We start from the raw sequence: 21414 nt of genomic DNA on the forward strand, positions 1-21414 counted from the left end.
ATTTAAAGCGTTTATTTAATGCGGGAGATATGGAGGGTGGTAGATTTGAATAAACGCTTTAAATTGTTAGGTAATGGTTTTGTAACCGTGTGTAGTGTATTTTATATATTCGAGTATTTAGTGTGCCGACTTTTTTTATATGATAAAATACAGTGTGCCTACAAACCTCTGCTTTATTTATTTTCTTTTAACGAAAGTTGATTTCGAGAAGTCAGGCTTGTTAAAACATTTTGCACTAAGTTAATGCAATTATTAAAATTAGTTATAATAAAATGCAGCATGATCCTTTATTTACTTTTATTGGTTTCGTACATGTGTCCGTATACTAAAGCGGATTAATTAAATGTGAACCACAGATTATGATGTGAACTTGGCAACGCTGTTCGCTTCAGCTGACGATTTGTTCATGACATTACGTTACAAAATTTTCCGAGCATCCGGGCATCTGGCAGGGCCGCCCTCTTAGCGGGAGTTATGGGTTGATTTCCTTCAAGTATAAGTCGAGTAAAAATTTTTTTCCGATTTTCTGTTTTTATTAAGCCTTCCGAATACGTGGTTAAAATTAATGACATTATGACTGAATCACCCTGTATATTAATAGTATCAGTTGCATAGAAAATTTCGAAGCTCTCCTTATTTTGTATGCTGACGATACTGCAATCATTTATTCTGGTAATAACTGGCCTGATTTCTATAATACTGCTGAATCTGAATTTAAAAAAATACAAATGTGGCTTAACTTCAATAAATTAAATTTAAATATAAAAAAAAACAAAATTTTTAGTTTAACAAATACGGATCAGCCTAATACCGGAGTGTTAAAAATTCATAACACTGATTGTTCTAAAAATAATGATTGTCTGTGTCCTCAGATACAGAAAGTATCTGGATAAGATACGGTATGGACGGTGACTATTAGACGCCTTCATTATAGCCATCTTTCTCTATCGCACGGATTTCTATGACTTTCTTTATCGGTCTCACGTAACGGCCGATGAACCATGGGGACTTTCCGACCCTGTATTGTAAATGTAACTAAAAATTTCCAGAATCATTTAGTTGTTTGATTTTGAAAATTTAAAAATTTTTGACTGCGACGTTTTTTTTCTTTATCGCCCACCTAGTAAAAAAAACACGGGTCTCACCTATTCACGATGTCACGAGACGCCACTGGATTAGAGGCTGTAAAATTTGTGAGTATGTATAAGTAACTTTGGAAAATAAGCAACCCTCAATTACACCGGCATACAAAAAAAACTCGAGTTCAAAGATGTAGACTGCAGTAGTGCTACTCATTTTGTTGTCAATAACCGATAAAACACACTGTTAGTTAAAGTCCTAATATGGGCCATTTGGCTATTTAAATTAATAGAATATAAGGCACATAAAATAGTCCAAACCCAAAGATCTGACATATCGTTTCCATCGTATTTTGATGAACTGAAAACGATACCGTAGTCAGAATTTATGCACGACCTGCCAGTGTCTTGTAAAATCTATATTTAGGGTGAAAACGGACCCAAAAAATTGCTGAACATGACAATTGCTTTCTATTTTTTGGAATACTTTCTGGTTTTAAAGATATTTACACTTTTTTAACACCTTGTAAATCAGTTGTCTAAAAAAAGAAATGATAAATATCACTTGCAATTCTGTCATGTTTTAATTATGTTACTAAATTTGCAGTCTCAGTAATAGCCAATAGTAGCGGTTAATCAATTGTAAAGCTACAATACACTGGATTTAATTCAGACGAAATGCCAACGTAAATATCTCATTTACTGACGATTATGTATTTGTCTTACAGTATCCAGAAAGATTAGGTTCTCAATACAACTTTTCTTAAGTCTTCCATGTACATATGTATGTATTTTTGACCGTCACTTCAGTTTGTTGCCATTTCTTCTAACTCTTCCTTATATGTTTCTGTTTGTTCTGGTATTTTTTTGGATCTACCTCAAAATCTCTTAAATCTTCTTACCAGTTGGTATTTTTTCTTCGATTTGTCCTGAAAAATCTTGTCGAGCTTTATTTTTTCTTCTATTTTCGTTAAAAAATAAAATAGTTCTATCATTTTGATCTTCATACCTTAAATTCTAGTATTCTATATATCCCACAAAGTAGTTCTTCATCTTCATGGTTGGTTCATTTTCGATAAATATCTGTTAAAATAAATTGGACTTTTCACCTACACTCGAAGTAATTATTGCTATTGATAGATCAAAGATCTTCCATTTTGAAAAATACTTTAAGGTTTGATGCAGTCACACCTTGTTTTCCTAATGCAGATTCTTAAAATTTATTGTAGGAATTCAGAATAACACTACGTATACATTTTATAATAATTATCTAGTCATGCGTGTTTGCAGATGGTATATGTCGGTTAGAATTACGTAAATACTTTATGAAAAAACAGCAAAAATAATAACGTAGTGATTGTGGATTATTGTAATAATGATTATGCTTTGGTTTAATGAATAGATTTCATTTAGATAAAAATGCGACGGGAACAACCTATATAATTTAAAAGTACACATTTAACTATTAAAAAATGAATGGTCAGATATCATTTTAATGTATATGTATATGAGGAAACTGCGAAATTAAGTAATTATAATCCTGGTTTTATTACAGCGCGGGCACAGTAATCATAAAACGTTGAATTTGACATTTATTAACAATAAAATAAACATAAATGTATTTTAATTACAGTGAATGCAAAAATTGGTCGTTAGACCTATTATGATGTATGGTGCTACAAGAAATATTTTAAATCAAATACAGTCAGAAAAGTGATAAATTAGGTGCAATAATCAGCGGCCTAGATATGTTAATATTATTTAAAGTAAGAGAAAACTGAAAAGAAAACAGAATTAATTCAAATGACAAAAAAAGCAACAAAATTTGTAACCCACATTTCTAACTATTCAAAAAATTGTATTTTCAACATTGTTTCCGAAACTTCATTAATTTGTTCATTTATCAGACTTTTTTGTAGTTCATTTTTTAATTTGTTAAATTTTAGATACCACTGTCAAAGTTAGAGTTAACAACTTTTTATTGGACATACAAATTTCTTTTTCATTTTTAAAATCACTGAAGTCAGCAGTATGAAAGTAAGAGTACAATCCGCAATAAATTTGTTGAGATAGAAATCCAAGATGACCCCTGCGTAACTTTCTTGGAATTAACCGCATTCGACAGCTAATGTAGTTCACCACACCCCTGTTGGGTAAAATGTTACAGTAGTGCCGATAACAGAACATCATTGGCTTATTCATTTCCTGGAATTCTCTCAATAAATATTGTACGGACTGTACCACTTTAAGAAGTCCTGAGTCAAAATTTCTAAATATAATAAATACATTTTCGTTATAACTTATATCATTTTGGATATAACTTCTGATCAATTGGCCTGAATTAATTTATTGAAATATGGGCCATTCCATGTCAAATCGAGCAATGGTTGGAATCGACCCCTTTCAATTTGGACAAAATTTGGTCACAAGTTTTCCTTTATCATAAAGTAAAGATCTGCCAAAGGAAAAAAATTTAAAAAAATGTTTTCGAAAGTTATTCAAAATTCAAAATTTCACTATTTTTTCCAATTTTTCAAGTTTATTTTTTAAATATCTCGAAAACTATTATAGTTATAGAAATGAGCTTATGTTTGTTTTAAAAAGGATACTTGGGGCTATGAAAAAAAAATATTCCCAAAAATAATTTTCAGAAATGAAAAATTTGTAGAATTTTGATTTTTTAAAAATCCTTAAAATCGACTATTGACATTAAATTTTTGGCACAATTTTTATAATAAAATACCTTCAAATTATCTTAAAATATGATAAAGGAAAACTTTTGACCAAATTTCGTCCAAATTGAAAGTAGTCTTCCAACCATTGGTCGATTTGACATGGAATGACCCATATACTAAAGCTCAACAATTCCCGAAGTTACAAGTTATTTCCCGATATTTTTTTGGTCATTGAGAAAAGTTCATCCGTTATATTTTATTTATTTTATAACGTATCTTGAAAGTAAATAAATTAGTGATAAAAAAGACATGCATTTGAATCCGTTGATGCAGTTCATACATTTTCTTAGTTAGTTTAGTTAAAAACAAAATTCTGTTATATTTAATTCCTAATGAAAAATTTACTTAAACAAAAGAATAACTACTGAAGCCTTTATAAATGATTACAAGCCTTCGTGACAGCCGAACATGTACAACCAATATTGCATGATTGACACCGTCGACTAAAAACCCTAAGCGTCATCAGTCTTATTGATTCGTTTGCAATGAACAATGACAAACCGTCTCGAGATATGTTATTGTAATGTTACATATCAACAGTTTTCTTCGTGTACTTTGTCATACTTAGCGTTTAACTCGACGCCACACTGGTTCGAAACGCGCTATATCCACGTACACCTGTAAAAACTCATAACGACATATTCCTCTTACATATAACGCTGATTATGGCCGTAAAGCCGCCACACGTGGAATGCCACCCCCTAAACCCATTGGACGTCGGGAATTCCACCGGAAAGGGCGACCCCACGTTAGCGGTTAACTAAGGGGTGGATAATGTGCTGAAACACTTTACGATATCACCGCCATAACGACCTAATAACTTTACGGCGCACCATCTTCAGCGGTTCTCCGCAAAAATGATCGTAAAATTATGAGTTTACTGCCTTTTATATAACCGTCATTTGTATACATTGTTATCGTTTCCAACCGATGCGGCACACTCTGCCACAATAGCGTCTATGTACAGAAACAGAAACAATTCGTATACATGTGTATATTTACAAATATGTGAATCATAAAAGTTCTCGAGTCCTCTCAATTACAAAAATGTTCGAAATTACGGAAAACTACACTTTTCTGTAAGTACAATTTATCTATTTTGTATACCGGGTGTCCCATTAAGGTCATTGACTGGCTGTATCTCGGAAACTATTTGTCCTACAGATTTCGGGTAAAAAAATTGACTAATATCGCCACTAGAAATTCAATAAAATTATTTTTAGCTTCTAATTTTGGCCGCTAGAGAGCGCATTTCTAAAATAAAAGTAAAAAACTGCTTTATTTTTAAAATATCGAATGGAACGATAGACACAACTTAATGTTTTCGAGATCTTCTGCTCATTCTTCAAAACTTTTGTAGGAAAAATTTTGCTCCATCTTAAAAAATAAAGGAAGGGGGGTGGAAATTATTTCCTATTGTAGTATAACAACCCCGGGTTCGATCGAAAAAAATAATATAAACGCAGTTGTGGCCAAAAATATGTGATCGTCATAAGGAATACCTACGTTGTATACATCTATTTTTTTTAATCGACCGGAAGGCGCTGGCTACTAACTTTAAAGAGGGGAAGTATGGTTTAATTTTATAAAACAAAAACAGAGTAAATACACCTAACCTTATTATTTACGAACAACAGTCTTCAAATTAAACATGTGACAAATAAAAAAGAACAACAAAAACATTAACAACCATTTAACATAAAATGAGAGTGCCAAGCTCACCTAGAGCTCCTGTGGGGAAAGAGCATGGCAGAGAAACCCACGATCGTTGCTCTAACTTCCCAAATATAAATACAAAACAACCGATAACAAAAGGCATAAACTAAGATTCTTTGCTAATGATAAATAACGCCCTACTCATTTAATGTCTCACCAAATGTCACCTCACTCGAATTAGAGATACACACTTCCAAGTAAAACTGAAGAGGTTTGGTGTTAGTTAACCGGCAGGGCCGAAAGGTACTAGAGTCCCATACGGCAGGCAATCCAGCTATAGTTGAGATTTCGGAAGATCTGTTTTAGCAATTCTTTTTTTGTATTTATTAATTATTTTTTTTTCAGATTCGTTCCTCACGGGCGAAAATGTTAGTGAATTCAACAAGGCCCTTATATGCGTCTTGACATAAAGTGAGCACACGAAATGCCGCCTTATTTGTTTTTATAATAACGTAATCGTGATAAAACATGTTAAATGTGAAACAAAGGTGTTGTTATTGCAATATCCGGGCAGTCACGACAATATATACATATTTTAACATGTAATAAATAATGAGCAATCTTTAATAATAATTGTAACAATTTTACCTTAGAAAAACATACGCCCCTGAGCATAAGACAATGAAGGCTGCTAACTAATATGGGTTAAACACTTTCACTTTTCACTATTTTGCCACACTGCCCGCCGATCGTCTTACTACCCATCTCCACACTGTTCTCACTTCAACTATCTATCTTCCACTATTTAGGCTTCCTTCCAGAATGCCCCACCTAAGCGTTTGCTTTTTGTGCTTCCTTCTACCAACCGTTAATATTACTTTTTCATTATTATACAACACCCATGTAACAGATGACGTCGAAGTTGATACAATAAGTATGATTTTACACACTATGACAAACAGTAATATAACTTTGGATCACGTAGGTACACCGATTTCAATGAAGTTGGGCTTGTTGAAAAGGCGATTGATTGCTTAATCATAACCGTCAATTGCCCTTGTTTTCCTAGTGAAAGAGTTTTTTCGATTTTCAAATAAAAATCAAATGTAATGCTATCTTTTTTATTTTATGGTGTTTTTACACATAAAATAACGAAAAAAAATGCCGCAAGCCGTAACCTTCAATCTTCGATCAAACTGTTATTAACAAAAGTTTAAATAAAAAGATATTTTTTTGAGTTAAAGAAAAATGCGTTATTTATTGCAACATCCAGTATTTCTGCATATAATACCGAGCACCTGATAAACTATTACTACCATTAGGAGTACTAGAATATTACAATATTAGAGGTATTATATTAGAACAGCCATGAAAATTTGAAATAAACGTCAATGTACTGCTGTCATTAGTTCTTATTTGTTTACGTTTAGTTTACCATTGACTGCTTTTCTTTGTTACAAATTATTTATTAGTATTATTTTCTAATAATGTCATACTCCATCACTGAAGCGTACAACATGCAATGTTCTTTGAATGTTTTGAAAATGCTGTTATTGCCGCACGAGTACTGCTTGAGGTATCCCCAAAGAACGCACTTCCCACGAATGGTTTTTACCTGCCTTGCAAGACGTTTGAGACAAACTAGACATGTTCTACGGGTAATAGCTACAAATAGATACCGAAGTATCTGCATTGAGGAAAATGTGGTAAACGTACTGGGATACATTGAAGCTTATCCTCGGTCAAGTATAAGAGATATAAAAATAGACATAGGAGTATCCATCCAGCGGATTTTAAAGGACCATAAAATGCATCCATACCATGTCGAATTGCAGCAAACCCTCTATGCATTAGATACTTATGAAAGATTGCAGTTTTGTCAATGGACACTTAACAAATTACAAGACGATCCAAATTTTTTATCTAGAATCTTGTGGACTGATGAAGCTACATGCTAGCATGGGTAAAGTAAACTTACGCAATACTCATTATTAGGCAGCAAACAATCCGCACTGGATGATTAATTTTAATCATCCAGTGCGGATGTTGATCACCAGAATCAATTTAGTATTAATGTGTGATGCGGTATTGTTGAAGGAAAGATAATTGTGTTTATTTTTCAAGAAACTCTCAATGGCGAGAGATATTTAAACTTCCTAAGGAATGAACTACCACTTCTTATGGAAAATGTTTCAATAGCCACCCGTTTAAATATGTGGTATCAGCATGATGGCTGCCCGGCGCATTTTTCTCAAAATGTCATAAATTATTTGGACACGCAATTTCGCAACAGGTGGATTGGAAGAGGTGGACCATTCGGTTGGCCTCCCAGATGTCGCGATTTGACTGTTTTAGACTTCTATTTATGGGGAAGGCTAGAAGATATTGTCTATCAAACGTGACCAACTACGCGCAAGGATATAATTAATCATATCAGAAATGCTATAAACTCTATTTCAATGGCAGACATTGAAACTGCTGTGTTTTCTACCCTCCAAAGGTATCTAAAATGTGTAGAAAATAATAGAGGTCACTTTGAACACTTGTTAAATTAAAATTATAAAATGTTATTTTTGTGAACAGATTATCTTTGTTTTAGCTATTATTGTTTATTTGTTTCGCATTGTTATTAAATTATTTGATCACTCAGTCTCCTAAGGGTAGTAATAATCTATCAGATGCTCGGTATTCTATGCAGATAAATACTGGATGTTGGAATAAATAACACATTTTTCCCCAACTCCTCAAAAAAATATCATTTTATCTAAACTTTTGTTAATAACTTCAGTTTGAAAGAAGATACAAGGTTTTGGCTTGCGGTACTTTTTCGTTATTTTATGTGTAAAAACACCATAAAATAAAAAAGGTAGCTTTACATTTGAATTTGAATGCGATTTAAGATTATGATTAAAAAAAAAAATTCTGAAATTCATAGGCCTTTTTAAAGAAGAAGAATTTTTTTTGTTGATTTTCTTATGATTACTCAAAAACTGCTAACACTAAAGAATTTTAAACTCCAGATCCGAAAACTAGAAACTTGAAGCTTCAATTTCTTTTTTTTGTGTTCCCTCTACGACCATTTACCTCCAAGTTACAGCTCTTTGAAAATCACCCAAAATTTTGGGATTCTTTTAATATTCCTTAATTTCTGTGCCTAGTGCATTTGAATTCACAAAACGATCGAGACTCAAAATATTACAAAATACGTGTTAAATATGTTAGGACAAATCTTTTGAAGAAAATATATAATTCCCTTTGCTTCTAAAGCCGTCTCTGGTACAAATGCCTCAATCTCCTTCTCATGAACCTCGTCTCGAAGATGACGGCTGTAAAACGGACTCGCCTAGGCTCGTCTAGCGAGATAAGCGGTTAATGTTGGTGGTTCGCGAAATCGCGACGCTGCGGGACAAAGAGAAGTGAGTGATTAAGCGTATTCACGGCACAATAGCGGGATATTAAAACAACATACTTACCCGTAAAAGAGCTATTAAAATCCCATCATTATCAAACTGAAATTAATCACGGCCGTTTTAAGTTGGCCATAAAGCAAGACTGAACGTGATGCACATAATCAGTTGTTTAATGCAAAACAACATAATGCTTTTAGGTTTGATAACATGGTAAAAATGCGGGAATTATAATCTAACGTTTCGCAGAGAGGGACGGAATAAGCGCTGCTATAACCTTATTAATTGCAGCTTTTAAAATATCTCTGTAGGCATTTATTTATATACACTACTTATTTTAATAGTCTCATTAAATTGCCTTATTAATATCTCTATCTCGTTGCCGTTGCTCGTATTATTTATGACTTAATAATCTAGGATAATGCAGCGAAAGCAATTACAGTGTATTGTTTTCATACGACAATTATCTGGCTTATGTCATAGTTAATCTGCCGGAAAAATCTATATCTGATTAATTGACAGTCGTTGAAGGGAATGAGACGATCATAGGTTTTGTCTACAAAGGACTAATAGGACAATAATAATAAACTGAAAATAATTAAAATTTGCAAAATTGTCGATCCTTTTTTTCTGACTAAAGGAACTGAAACTTTCTTTTTATTTCAAAGAGAATGAGATTTTTATTTAATGAGTCAAATCACGTCAAGTGGACCCCCACCTTTTCCATTGATCATAGATCATGGTCCACATATTTTAATCAAAAGTAATCATTACAAATAATCATAGTCTAAAACTGTTTTTAAATTAAAATTGCATTTATGTATTCATTTTATGTTTGCTGTCTTTATTTATAAATAAAAGCAATAATTTTTTATATATTTGTTACAAATATAATGTTTAAAAAAGTTCAAGTAATAGAATTATGTTTAATTATAAAAAAGTTGTTTTAATCGTCGGCTGACTGGAGTTCAAGCCGAGTCAACTACGCGCGGCAGCACGGTGTATACGGACACCGCTCGTTGCTCTGCGATGTAAAAATGAATATTGTTTAAGTTCATGATCAGCTGGCAAATAGGGGGTCCACTTGACGTGATTTGGCTCTAATGCAAAAGCTCTAGTTTAATTTATGTATTTACTTTACAATCACACACAAGGTACAAGTTAAGTTACAACATTTTGTTTGAAAAACTTCACCAACCACAATATAAAACGTATTTTATGCTCCACAAACTGCTGCATGTAATAATTTCTCAAAAAACTATACAATTGCAGTGCCTGATTTTTTCGTTAACGATAATATTAGAATTATGTAAAATTGTACACATAGTGGATATTGTAAAATATTTGTGGTTAGCCATAATCTATAACTACTTACTTATTGCATGGCAATTTGCTCAATAGCTATTCGAATTAATGCAATAAGAATTTTTTATCAAGAAATAATTCATTTACTTTTATGCATAGAACTACTTATACAAAATAACTTGGTAGGAGTAACTGATAGTACCTAACGAAAATTCGTGACAGTTGCATAAATTGAATTTTCTTTAATAAAACATGTCTCATTCAAGAAATTAATGTTACATGATTCGCATTCTAGGTCTAACAATGTTCCCACAACCCACAAACTAGCCTCACCAAGTCAACGCAGAATATTACGACTATCGTTTCTCCGAAAAACAAATGATGAGTAACCAGTCACCGAAGCGATTATCATTAAGCATCAACGCTTTTTAGACGTTTATTACCTTTGGATATACACGATTTGTTCCTAATTACAAGCCACTGCATTTCTTACCGTCAAAATGTCACAGCAAAAACAATATAATGACCACTTTTCGACAGGATCTCGTCTTTTCGAGACGCAGTTTCTCGAAATTGCATGCAGCTAAGGACGGGACTATTAACTTGCACTATTAAAGTTTTATTTGCACAATTAGAACCAGTAAATTTTAAGTGTCTTATTGGATTAACCTTATACTTCGTATCTGAATTTACGGTTTCATTACTCGGATAATTGGTTGATATAAACGTTATGCAATAAGACACTGGTAATTACTAATTAGGTAAAGTGATAAAAATCACCGTTCTTAAAGAACGTTTAAATACACAATTTTATCACAGACTAACCTTAAGCTATATTGATGTGTTCATCCTATTCAACAATACACAATTTAAAAGTGGTAAAATTCATATTCGCTAAAAAACGTTTAATCCACGTTTATATTATAGTTTGGTATTAAGCTATGTTTATTCTATCTACCCAACAAAATAAATTTATTTTAAAGTAATTTAGCGATGGTATTGTCGCATTCCTTAAAAATATATTTAAAGAAACGTTTTTATCACAGCATAGCCTTAAGCTAGGTTTAGTGTAAACGGTACCTAAAAAAATACTAGTGGTAAAAATCGCATTTCTTGAAGAATGTTTAAAAAACGTTTTAGCGCACGTTTTATTATAACTTTGCCTCAAGCTAGATTCACTTTACTAGTAGGTCAGTACAAATATTACGTAACAAGACGTTAGTAATTAAAATGTTGCAACATTCGCGATAATAACTGTTTAAACAAACCATTAAGTGCACGTTTTTATCGCAGTCTAGCTTTCAGCTATGTTCATTCTATTGGTCAGAAATACTACGCATTCGCAGTTTTAATGTGGTAAAAATATCGTTTCCGAGAGAACGTTTAAAGAAACGTTTAAATGTACGTTCTTATCAGCCTAAATCTTGACCCATGTTTATTTTACTAGCTAGTATAAACAGTGCCAAGCGAGACATTAGTAATTTAAGAGTGGTAAAATCACACTTTGTAAAGGATGTTTAAAGAAACTTTTGAACGTTTTTATCATAGCCTAACTTTAAATTATTTTAATGCAACATTCTGCTGGTCAGTATAAATATTACCTAAAACGGCACTAGTAACTTAAAAGTCGTGAAAATCACATTTCTTGGAAGAAACGTTTAAATGCACGTTTTTATCACTGATTGATGTTAAGCTATGTTCATTCTACGATGAGCTAAATCAACATATGTTCATTCGTTAGATGAAAATCAACAAAATTTACTTCTTGTTTCAGCGACGTTTCCTATGACGAGGCGGATAGGCCACCCGTACCAAAACAGAACACCTCCGAAGAGAAAGAAGCCCAGGACGTCGTTCACTAGACTTCAGATAGCAGAGCTGGAAAAAAGGTTTCACAAACAGAAGTACCTAGCGTCGGCGGAAAGGGCAGCCCTGGCGAAAACTTTGAAGATGACCGACGCGCAGGTTAAAACGTGGTTTCAAAACAGAAGGACGAAATGGAGGTAAATACAGAATATCTTGCTAAAGTTTTCGTGATTTTGGTCAGCTTTAAGAGCTATTAAAGAATATTGCACGATTTTTTAGATATGAGATTGTCCTCTTCAATATTTATATACTTATATAACCCATTTTAAGAAGAATTTAACCTTAATCCATATAAAACGTGGCATATTATCGCATTGCATTAAAGAACGATATAACCGATAAGATGACTACATTATTTTGAATTCTTATATTGATGTTTTAAACAAATTATGTATAAGAAACAAATATATAATATATAACAAATTATATATGTGTAAGAAATTTAGATAAGTATGGAAAGTTATCAACTATAAATCTTACCAATTTTGTGATAAAGAATTATTTGCTGTTATTGAAACACTGTGTACTCTTCAGAGAAAGTCCATATAATACTGAAATTATCTAAAGAATGACCTACGTACCTTTACACAAGCAGGTCTTCTGAAAGTTATTACATGATTAAGAGAGTTTATTAAAAGCAATGACTTGTACCTGAACACTGACGGCTATCTATAAAAATATTATCATGAAACTTGTAAGAAATAATGCTACAATGTATGTCAAACTTTGTTTAAAAATATGAACACGAGACATTTATGTAACGATTATTTTTTACAACTGTTGTTGTAAGTAAATATAATTTGTAGATTTCTGTCACACTTTCAAACAATATTGTTATTATACGCGTTGTATAATTGTCTAGTATTTTCTTAATAAGATATTTAAATATCTGTTTAGTAAATTTAATAATAGAAGCTTTATCGTGAAGGATTGATTAGTAATTAAACCAAAATTTGTAAGTTGACTAAGCGAGTATTATGACCTGTATATTATTACAACCGGAAAAATGAGAATAATAACAAAATCGACAAATATACAAGATGTTATATTGAAAAAAAGTTTGGTATGGCGTAGGGTGTCCCGAAATTAGGGGCAATATTTCTACAGGGTGTTCTATGTCGAAAAATATTACATTTTCTTTATATAAACGTGGGTCCAAAAATTCTTCCTAAGGAAGTTATAGGCACTTAAAGGGGCCGCTCTGATGATGTTTTTTTCTACGTAACTCCCAAACGAGTTGAGATAAATTTATGAAATTTGGTAACTAGCTTAACTCTTACGTGCTCAGTCCGCTACTAAAACGAAATTAACAAATTTTCATCACATACCTTCTAACACTGCGATGAGTGGGATACAATTTACCATAGCTTTTTTATGCTTTCACTTTTTTAACTTTTGACTGAAATGTATGAAATTTCAGTTTTTTAGTAAAAAAGGGTACTCTTGGTTCAGATTGGTACAATATTCCATTTTTATGTAAAATTCGTTTAAAAATAATGTTACATGTGTTAATCACCGAGAATCCTTAATAATTAAAATGTGTTTTGCCTCATTTGCATTGGCAGTTCAATTATTTACTTTTTGCGAATTGTTGCCTGTCGAAAATACAACATTTTACGAATGTAGAGCTAGCAGATATTCATAATACCCATTTCTGGTCAGACGAAAATCCACGTTCAATATGGCTCACAAATTTTTAATATAGATTTGCGATAAATATGTGGACAGGAATTTTGGGAGATCAGCTACTTGGACCAATTCAGTTTCCCGTCTGCCTGAATGCATAAGGATACTTAAACTTTCTGCAAAATTATGTGAGATAACTGTTGGATGATACACTGTTAAACGTACACTTAACGTTAGACTATTAACAAGATGGGGCACCACCTCACTTTACCCATTATGCCATAAATTGGTTAAACGATCATTTTCCTAGCAGGTAGATACGTAGAGGTGGCCATTCCATCCATCCATCCATCCAGCCATTCCATGGCCACCTCGATCTCTAGACCTAAATCCTCTAGATTACTTTCTGTGGGGTAGGATGATGGCTGTTGTTTACGCCACAGAAATAAATCCTTTGGAAGAATTACAACAGAGGATTCATTTGGCTGCAAATCAACTCAGACAAAATAATTTTTGAAGTTTTGAGGTCTTCGCTGGCAATTCGACGTCGAGCTGAAAAATTTATTCATTAAAATGAAAATCCTTTTGAGCATTTGCTATAAAAATTACTATTGAGATAAAGATAAGTTTTATTAATAGTGTGGTTTTCAATTATTATTATTAGTTTATTGTATTACTATTTAATAATTTCAATAGTTTTTTTTTTTAACTTTGTCAAACAATAATTTACTAAAAATAATAAATTCGCAAAAAGTAAATAACTGCAAATGACACCAAACGCGTTTTTGTTCTTCACAACCCTCTACGATAAAAAATATTGACAATTTCGATTCCCGGTAATTAACACATTATTATTAAACGGATTTTACACAAAATGGAACATTCTACCAATATGAACTAAGAGTACCTTTTTTTGCGCAAATACTCTGAAATTTCATACTTTTCAGTCAAAAGTAAAAAAGGTCAACGCATAAAAAAGCTATGATATTTTATCTCAACTTGTTGCAGAGTTGTTTAGACAAAACCATAATCGGAGTGACCCCTTTAAGTGGCTATAACTTCCTTAGGAAGAATTTTTGAATCCACGTTTATATATAAAAAAAAGTAATCTTTTTCGACATAGAATACCCTGTAGAAATATTGCTCTCTGTATATGTTGTTATTTGATTGAGATCGTAAGAAAATTTCCTAAAACTCTAATCTTTACCATTTCTTTTCTAAATGGAGGGTCAAAAAAAGATAAGACAGAGTGTGCATTGTCAAAAATTGTTTATGTTGCCATTTTCTTTCTTCAAAATAACACAGGCCGACAAAATTTGCCCGACCCTCTAACCCAGAAACCAGAATGTACTTTTCCGAAGGATTTTGGACAGCTGAATTCGAGGTCCAAATTTCTCAATTGGCTCTGGTTTTCGAGTTATCCTAACCTGAATTAGCCAAAATCGCGATTTTTTGACATATTTGAGGTTATGTTACATAGATAGGCAATTTTTTTTACCTAAAACCCTTAATGGGATACTATACTTACTCTTCAAAGCGCACTTGGATTTATCCCGATATCATTTTTTGTCTTTGAGATATCGCATCTTGAAATTTAGTACCTAGTTTGACTTATTTTCCGAGTTTTGAATATAAAATTCGATATGGCCGATATTTTACGCATTATATCAATCTAGAAATACATTTACACGCAAAAAAGGCTAAAACGCTCAATCCTGAACTCATAAACCCTAAGCTCATAAAACCATAAAGTTTGTGATGCTGTGTTGAGGGTTTATTCAAAAATCGAGAAATAAGTGAAACTAATAAATAAGATCCCATTAATGGTTATAGCAAAAAATTAACCTATCCATGTAACATAACCTCAAATTATGTCAAAAAAAATCCTCGATTTTGGCACTTTTAGGTTAGGATATCTCGAAAACCAGAGCCAATTGAGAAATTTGGACCTCGGATTTCGAATTTAGCGCACTAGAATCTTTGAGAAAGTATACTTGGGGTGTAGGGTTAAAATCTTGTCGGCCTGTGTAATTTTCCACCTTTCTCTCTTTAATTTTATGTAGTTTTGATGAGCTTTCTCAATTATGTGCCAGATTAAATTTGAGAAAACAACACATGTGTCGCGTTTGAAACGATCAGAGGCAAGCAAGAAAACACTTGCTATAAAATGTTTCCTCTCTATCCGGACTTGTTTATCTAATAGTTTTTCTCCATCGAATGAGAAAATCCGGTTTCCAGCGGCGACCCCGGGATTGGAAAAGTTAAATCCAAAGCGATCGCATGTTAATGCCCGAAATAAAACAGAGACCAGCCAAATGAAATAAGGAAAAGTACAAATTCGATTAGGCTTGTTCGGTGGGGAGCGCGACGTCGTTCCAGACAGCCAACCTTCAGTCAATTACACTAATACGATCTGGTATCGCCTGCTCGCTGTTGCTAACTTTGCCGTTATCGCTCCTCGCTTGACGGTTGGACGTTTTCGGGAACGAGGCAATTCCGCTTTATTTTATACCTATTGTCTTTTAAGTTTATGGGTCGCTTTCGGTTTACTTTCCTAATTAACTGTTATTGGCGCTCTTTACGCCATCAAGGTACGGCGCAGTAAAAGGCGTCTTTTGGAAATTAGTGTGTGTCGCGGATGACGTATTTAACGAAAATTGAGCTGAAAAATCGTTATTTCCAAAAGAGCAACAAAGTAAGTCTTTGGCAGTCGAAGCGAGGTTTTTGAGTTAGATCTTTCTATGACTGCTTCATCTGCTTTCAAGAATATGGGGTTCATAATAAGGAATTCCAAAGGCTTTATCAGTATTTCTACACTACGATTGCTCTACACTACCTTTATTCGTTCTAAATTAGAATATGCATCAATAGTCTGGAACCCAATTTATGCTAATCAAATTGCAACTTTGGAAAGAGTACAGCGTAGGTTTATGAAATCAGCTGTGTACTTATTGGATGGTACATATCCCCTTCCGGGTTTTCCGCATGATCTATTACTTGATCGTTTCAATATTCATGCCCTTGCTAAAAGATCTGTTTTTCAAGTAATGTTTTTGTATAAAGTTCTACATAACATTTTGGACTGTCCAGGTGTTTTAAGTATTATTGATATCAAAGTACCGCGTCTATCAGCTAGAAGTAATAATGTTTTTAGTCTACCCGCAGCACGTAGTAACATCCTAGTAGCATCACCATTGTATCAAATTGTTTCGAAGTACAGTATGATATAAAAAATGCTTTACTTATGTAGTCATATCTGTCTTTTATAGTTTGTTTGCCTTTTATTTTGTTCTTTATATCTGTGTTATTTGTAAGTTTGTTCAATTTTTTTCTCTCTATTTTTTTCATAGTTAATTTTTCTCTCTTTTAACTTTTTTTATATTTTATTACTAGACTTAACATATGCTATTATTGGGCATCGCCTGTTGGATGTGTATTTAAATAAATAAATAAACAAATAAATAAATAAATAAATAAATAAATAAATAAATAGTAATAAAGTAATTAGAAAAGTATCAAGGGTAGTTCCCCGCGACCAGGAGACCTTAGATCAGTGCTCGTAGATGTGAAAAAAGCAACCTCTCATCTGGTCTGATAGGAACTATGGCTTGTGTCAATGTGAGAGATTATCTGCTGGGAATTTACATCATGTGAAGGTCCTCTTTCTTCGCAACAACTTTTATTAAAAAAAGTTTTTCTATCTCTTCCCTTTCATATACAGAGTGATTCACAAATGGTGACCAAGAATGAAACCGCGTATTCTTTGGTAAATTTTAAGGGGAGTCTTTCCTATAAAGTTTTTATCTAGGTCGCTTCGTTAAAAATATACATGGTGTTAAACTTCAAAAAATATTTTAAATTTTTTTATAGGTAGGTATGATTTAAAAACCAGTAAGTGAAATAATTTGAAATTGGGCACATGTATTTATGTAAACATTGTCTAAAATCTGAGGGCTTTTCCTAAAATTTGCATGTTCCACTTTTACTTAAATGACATGACATAACTAATAATTCGGTTATTTATTCGAATAAAGAAATTAAAAACACTAGTCATCATTCTAATGATTTTATTTGAGTAAATGTTCAAAAATACCTCTATTTCGATGAAAACAAACGCGATATCTTTTTAGTAAAGAAAATGTAACTTGTTCGAAATTTATTTTTGCTTGAATTCGATGTTATTATTTATTCTTTCCTCTAACCGCTCAGAATGTCGATGTTGCTAGCACAGCCTACTACATAATTTTAAACCGCATTTTATTCGAATATTGAAGTGTGTTTTCATTTCGTTTTTTATGTTTTACTCGAATATCAGGCTTTTTTTGAATACATAAGAGAGTAGTGATTTGTAGAAAATTGAAAGACGAATCCGAAAATATCATGGTTTTTACCATAAAGCAGTGGCGTACTATTTTATTTAGAAATGCAAATTTTAGGAAAAGCCCTCAGATTTTGGACAATGTTTACATAACTGCCTAATTTCAAATTATTTCGCCCACTAGTTTTTAAATTATTTAAAAAAATTAAAAATATTTTTTGAAGTTTAACACCCTGTATTTTTTTAACGAAGCGTCCTAGATAAAAACTTTATAGGAAAGACTCCTACTAAAATTCATCAAAGAATACGAGATTTCATTTATGGTCACCGTTTATGAATCACCCCGTATATAAAACGAGATATATTTGATATGTATGCGATTGTTCAATAAGTTCGCGAAACGGAAATGAAAAAACGGATTTATAGTTGTAAAAATTACTTTATCTTTCAGTATATGAAGCTCAATACACTTGTTCCAATTATAATCCAATTTATAAATCCCTTCTCTGAAGTAAGAAGGCAAAACACTCGTCTACGGCTTGCATCACCTCTTGGTTTTATGAAAATCATTTACCACGGAGGAATTTTTTGAGGTGTGAGAAACGAAGAGCCAGAAGTCAGAGGGAGCTAAATCTGGTAAATAGTCTGGATGTGGCAACAATTACTTACTTACTTTAATTCACTGATATTAGCGATGTTTTTTTGAGCTGTGCATTGTCTTGATGAAAAATTATATTTTTCTTCTGTAAATCGGGTCTTTTTTCATGAATTTTTGCATCCAATTGGTCCAAAAGGTTATATGAATAATCTGATTTTATTATTTTACCAGTTTGAAGATAACCCATGAACAAAATGCCTTTTGCATCCCAAAAAACTGACGCTAACACCTTCTTGGCCGATTTCTGGATACGAACTCGCTTTGAAGATGAAAAATCAGATTCACACCACTTCTTAGCAACTTGTTTTTACTCAGGATCATAGTGGTAGACCCAAGTCTCATCCATAGTGATGAAACGACACGCAAAATCCTTTTTCTCTTTTCTAAAACACTCCAAATGTTGCTGAAAAAGTTGCATTCGAATGTGTTTCTGTTTCATTGTGAGCGAAAGCGACACTCATTGTGCCTACTTCTTTTTGAAACTCAAAACATCTCTTAAAATGTTGCTCGCACTGCCTAATGAGATACCTAGAGCCTTTACTAAATCTCTCTCGGTCAATCGACGATCTTCCAAAATCATATTCTGTATTTTTGCTATGATTTCTGTGTTGATACGTTTTTTGGGCATCCTTCACGTGGATCGTCTTAAATGCTTGTACGACCACTTTTAAATAAACCAGCCCACTTACAAACCATTGTTTTTGAAGGAGCAGATTCACCTAACACATTTACCATTTGCCATTAACAGTTTTTTACAAATAATTTAATCACTGCATCATGTTCAATTTTTTCCATTGTTAAGAAATACACTGACACGACAATTGCAAATGGCTTGTAAATAGAAGAGGATGGAATATTAAAATGGAATCAAAGTTTTAATTATATTGTTGATGGAAAGTTGTCGTGGAACAATTGTTAAGAAAAATTGGAACTCATATAATGTAAAAAATATATAAGTATACATTAGGGCGGTACACTTACGAACATAGAATTTTAACTCAAATTCTTATCTCATCATATAGATTCCCGGTTATGGTTTCCTATCTGGTCTTTCTGGTATCTGATAATGGCGGTAAACCATCAGTTTACAGCAATTTCTATAAACACAAGTAAACAGAGCTATCCGTGACGATGTGGTCAGCGGTTCCAAAAATGTTTCTTTGCATTACTATTACAAGTCAGTAAGTATTTAAAAATACATATTTCCTGATTGCAAAAAATGTTTCTTTCCGTTGAGTTGTACTTCAATTTATTTCCTCTTCAAATGTCCCCTCCAAATTTGTATTCATATCACTCTTGTCTTATTTTTGAAATAGTACGAATCTTCGTCCAATTTCCTTTTAGGGACTGTTCATCCGTATCTCAAGATAATTATCCAAGTGTTGGCCCGAAAATTCGGATTGTGCCGCTCCGCAGGGCTCGAGCAGCGACTAGAGGCGTTCAGTTAATCGCACCTGACGTTCAATTATTAACAAAGCACTAACGGCAGCCGCCTGCTGCAATGCTGCGGTCGCAAGAATATTTTAATTATGATTTACGCGGCCCGCCCTGATAGTAACGGAACTGTCGCGCATTAAGGATTATCGCGTCGCTTTAACGCGCTTAATGACTAATTTGAAATTATTAACTGGCTTTTGGTGGATCGTTTCTTCACGCGAATATATTGTTTAAATATATTTTGTGTCTGTCCATAGGGTTGTTGCTTCAGATATACAAGCCTTTTAAAATGTGCATGAAATTTTCAAGGTTGATTTTGGAAACTCGACTTGAGAAACTGAAAGGATTGTTTGAGCGAAGTATTGCAAATTTTCAAGGCCATGAAAAAATAAACAATTATTCTTGCTTTCTCTTTTTAACGATTATTTAATTGTCGACCCTGAAAGCTTTGTGAAAGCTTAAACGTGAAGGAATCTGTAGAGGGTTAAATATATAACAATCTTCTACAATTATGAAAAATTAAAAAAAAAAATAAGAAATAATATCACTTGCTATTTTATTAATTATTCTGTAGGGTAAAAAATTGTGTTAAATCAATAGAACTACTTAATCACGACTATTGTGAAACAATTTCTATTTTGTTATAATATTGTGATTTACAACTGGAATTGGGTCGATTGTATGTACAACCTAACCCATCACACAGTCAATCGGTACGTACTAAAAGTTTACCAAAAATAGAACGAAAAAATGTTAACGTGAACAAATAAGTAGTTATGAGTACCTATGTTGTAACAACCATTCATAAAATCTAACTCGTAGCTGATAATCCGTTGGTACTTTGAAACGATGTACTTGACAGGAATACATTTGAGTCTTGAGCAATATGCGCCACATTGTGCATTTTCTTCCCAAAAATTAAAATTTGTTGATGATGAATGATATGAACATCTGCGACCTACATCTTTTCCATGTTTCGCTCGAAAATTCGCCCTTTTACATATAGTCCAAGCATTCTGTCACGGATTAATGTTAAATTTGCAGAAATTATTACCTGGACAAAAAAAATATGACCGTATAGAAAATTAAATTTTAAATTGAGTTTCTTGTTCTTTAAACTCGATCCAATATGGCGAACATGGTTAAAAAAAATCGCAAAGTTGAAAAAAACGGTTTTTCAACTTTGCGATTTTTTTAACCATGTTCGCCATTTTGGATCGAGTTTAAAGAACAAGAAACTCCATTTAAAATTTAATTTTCTATACGGTCATATTTTTTTTGTCCAGGTAATAATTTCTGTAAGCATTTCTCTATAATGCTTGGACTA

The 21414-nt window shown here is 32.7% G+C and overlaps 1 protein-coding gene across 2 annotated transcripts in view; it reads left to right on the plus strand.

Annotated features, from left to right (window-relative positions):
- LOC108903688 (T-cell leukemia homeobox protein 3-like) overlaps positions 1 to 21414 on the plus strand; it is an 89924-nt gene that overhangs the window by 35593 nt on the left and 32917 nt on the right. For both annotated transcript variants that reach the window (XM_018705946.2, XM_018705947.2), the window contains exon 2: positions 11957 to 12185. In XM_018705946.2, the coding sequence (XP_018561462.1) occupies positions 11957 to 12185 (229 nt within the window). The remainder of the gene's footprint in view (positions 1 to 11956; positions 12186 to 21414) is intronic.

Source organism: Anoplophora glabripennis, unplaced genomic scaffold, assembly GCF_000390285.2.
Source record: "Anoplophora glabripennis isolate ALB-LARVAE unplaced genomic scaffold, Agla_2.0 scaffold70, whole genome shotgun sequence".
NCBI lineage: Eukaryota > Metazoa > Arthropoda > Insecta > Coleoptera > Cerambycidae > Anoplophora > Anoplophora glabripennis.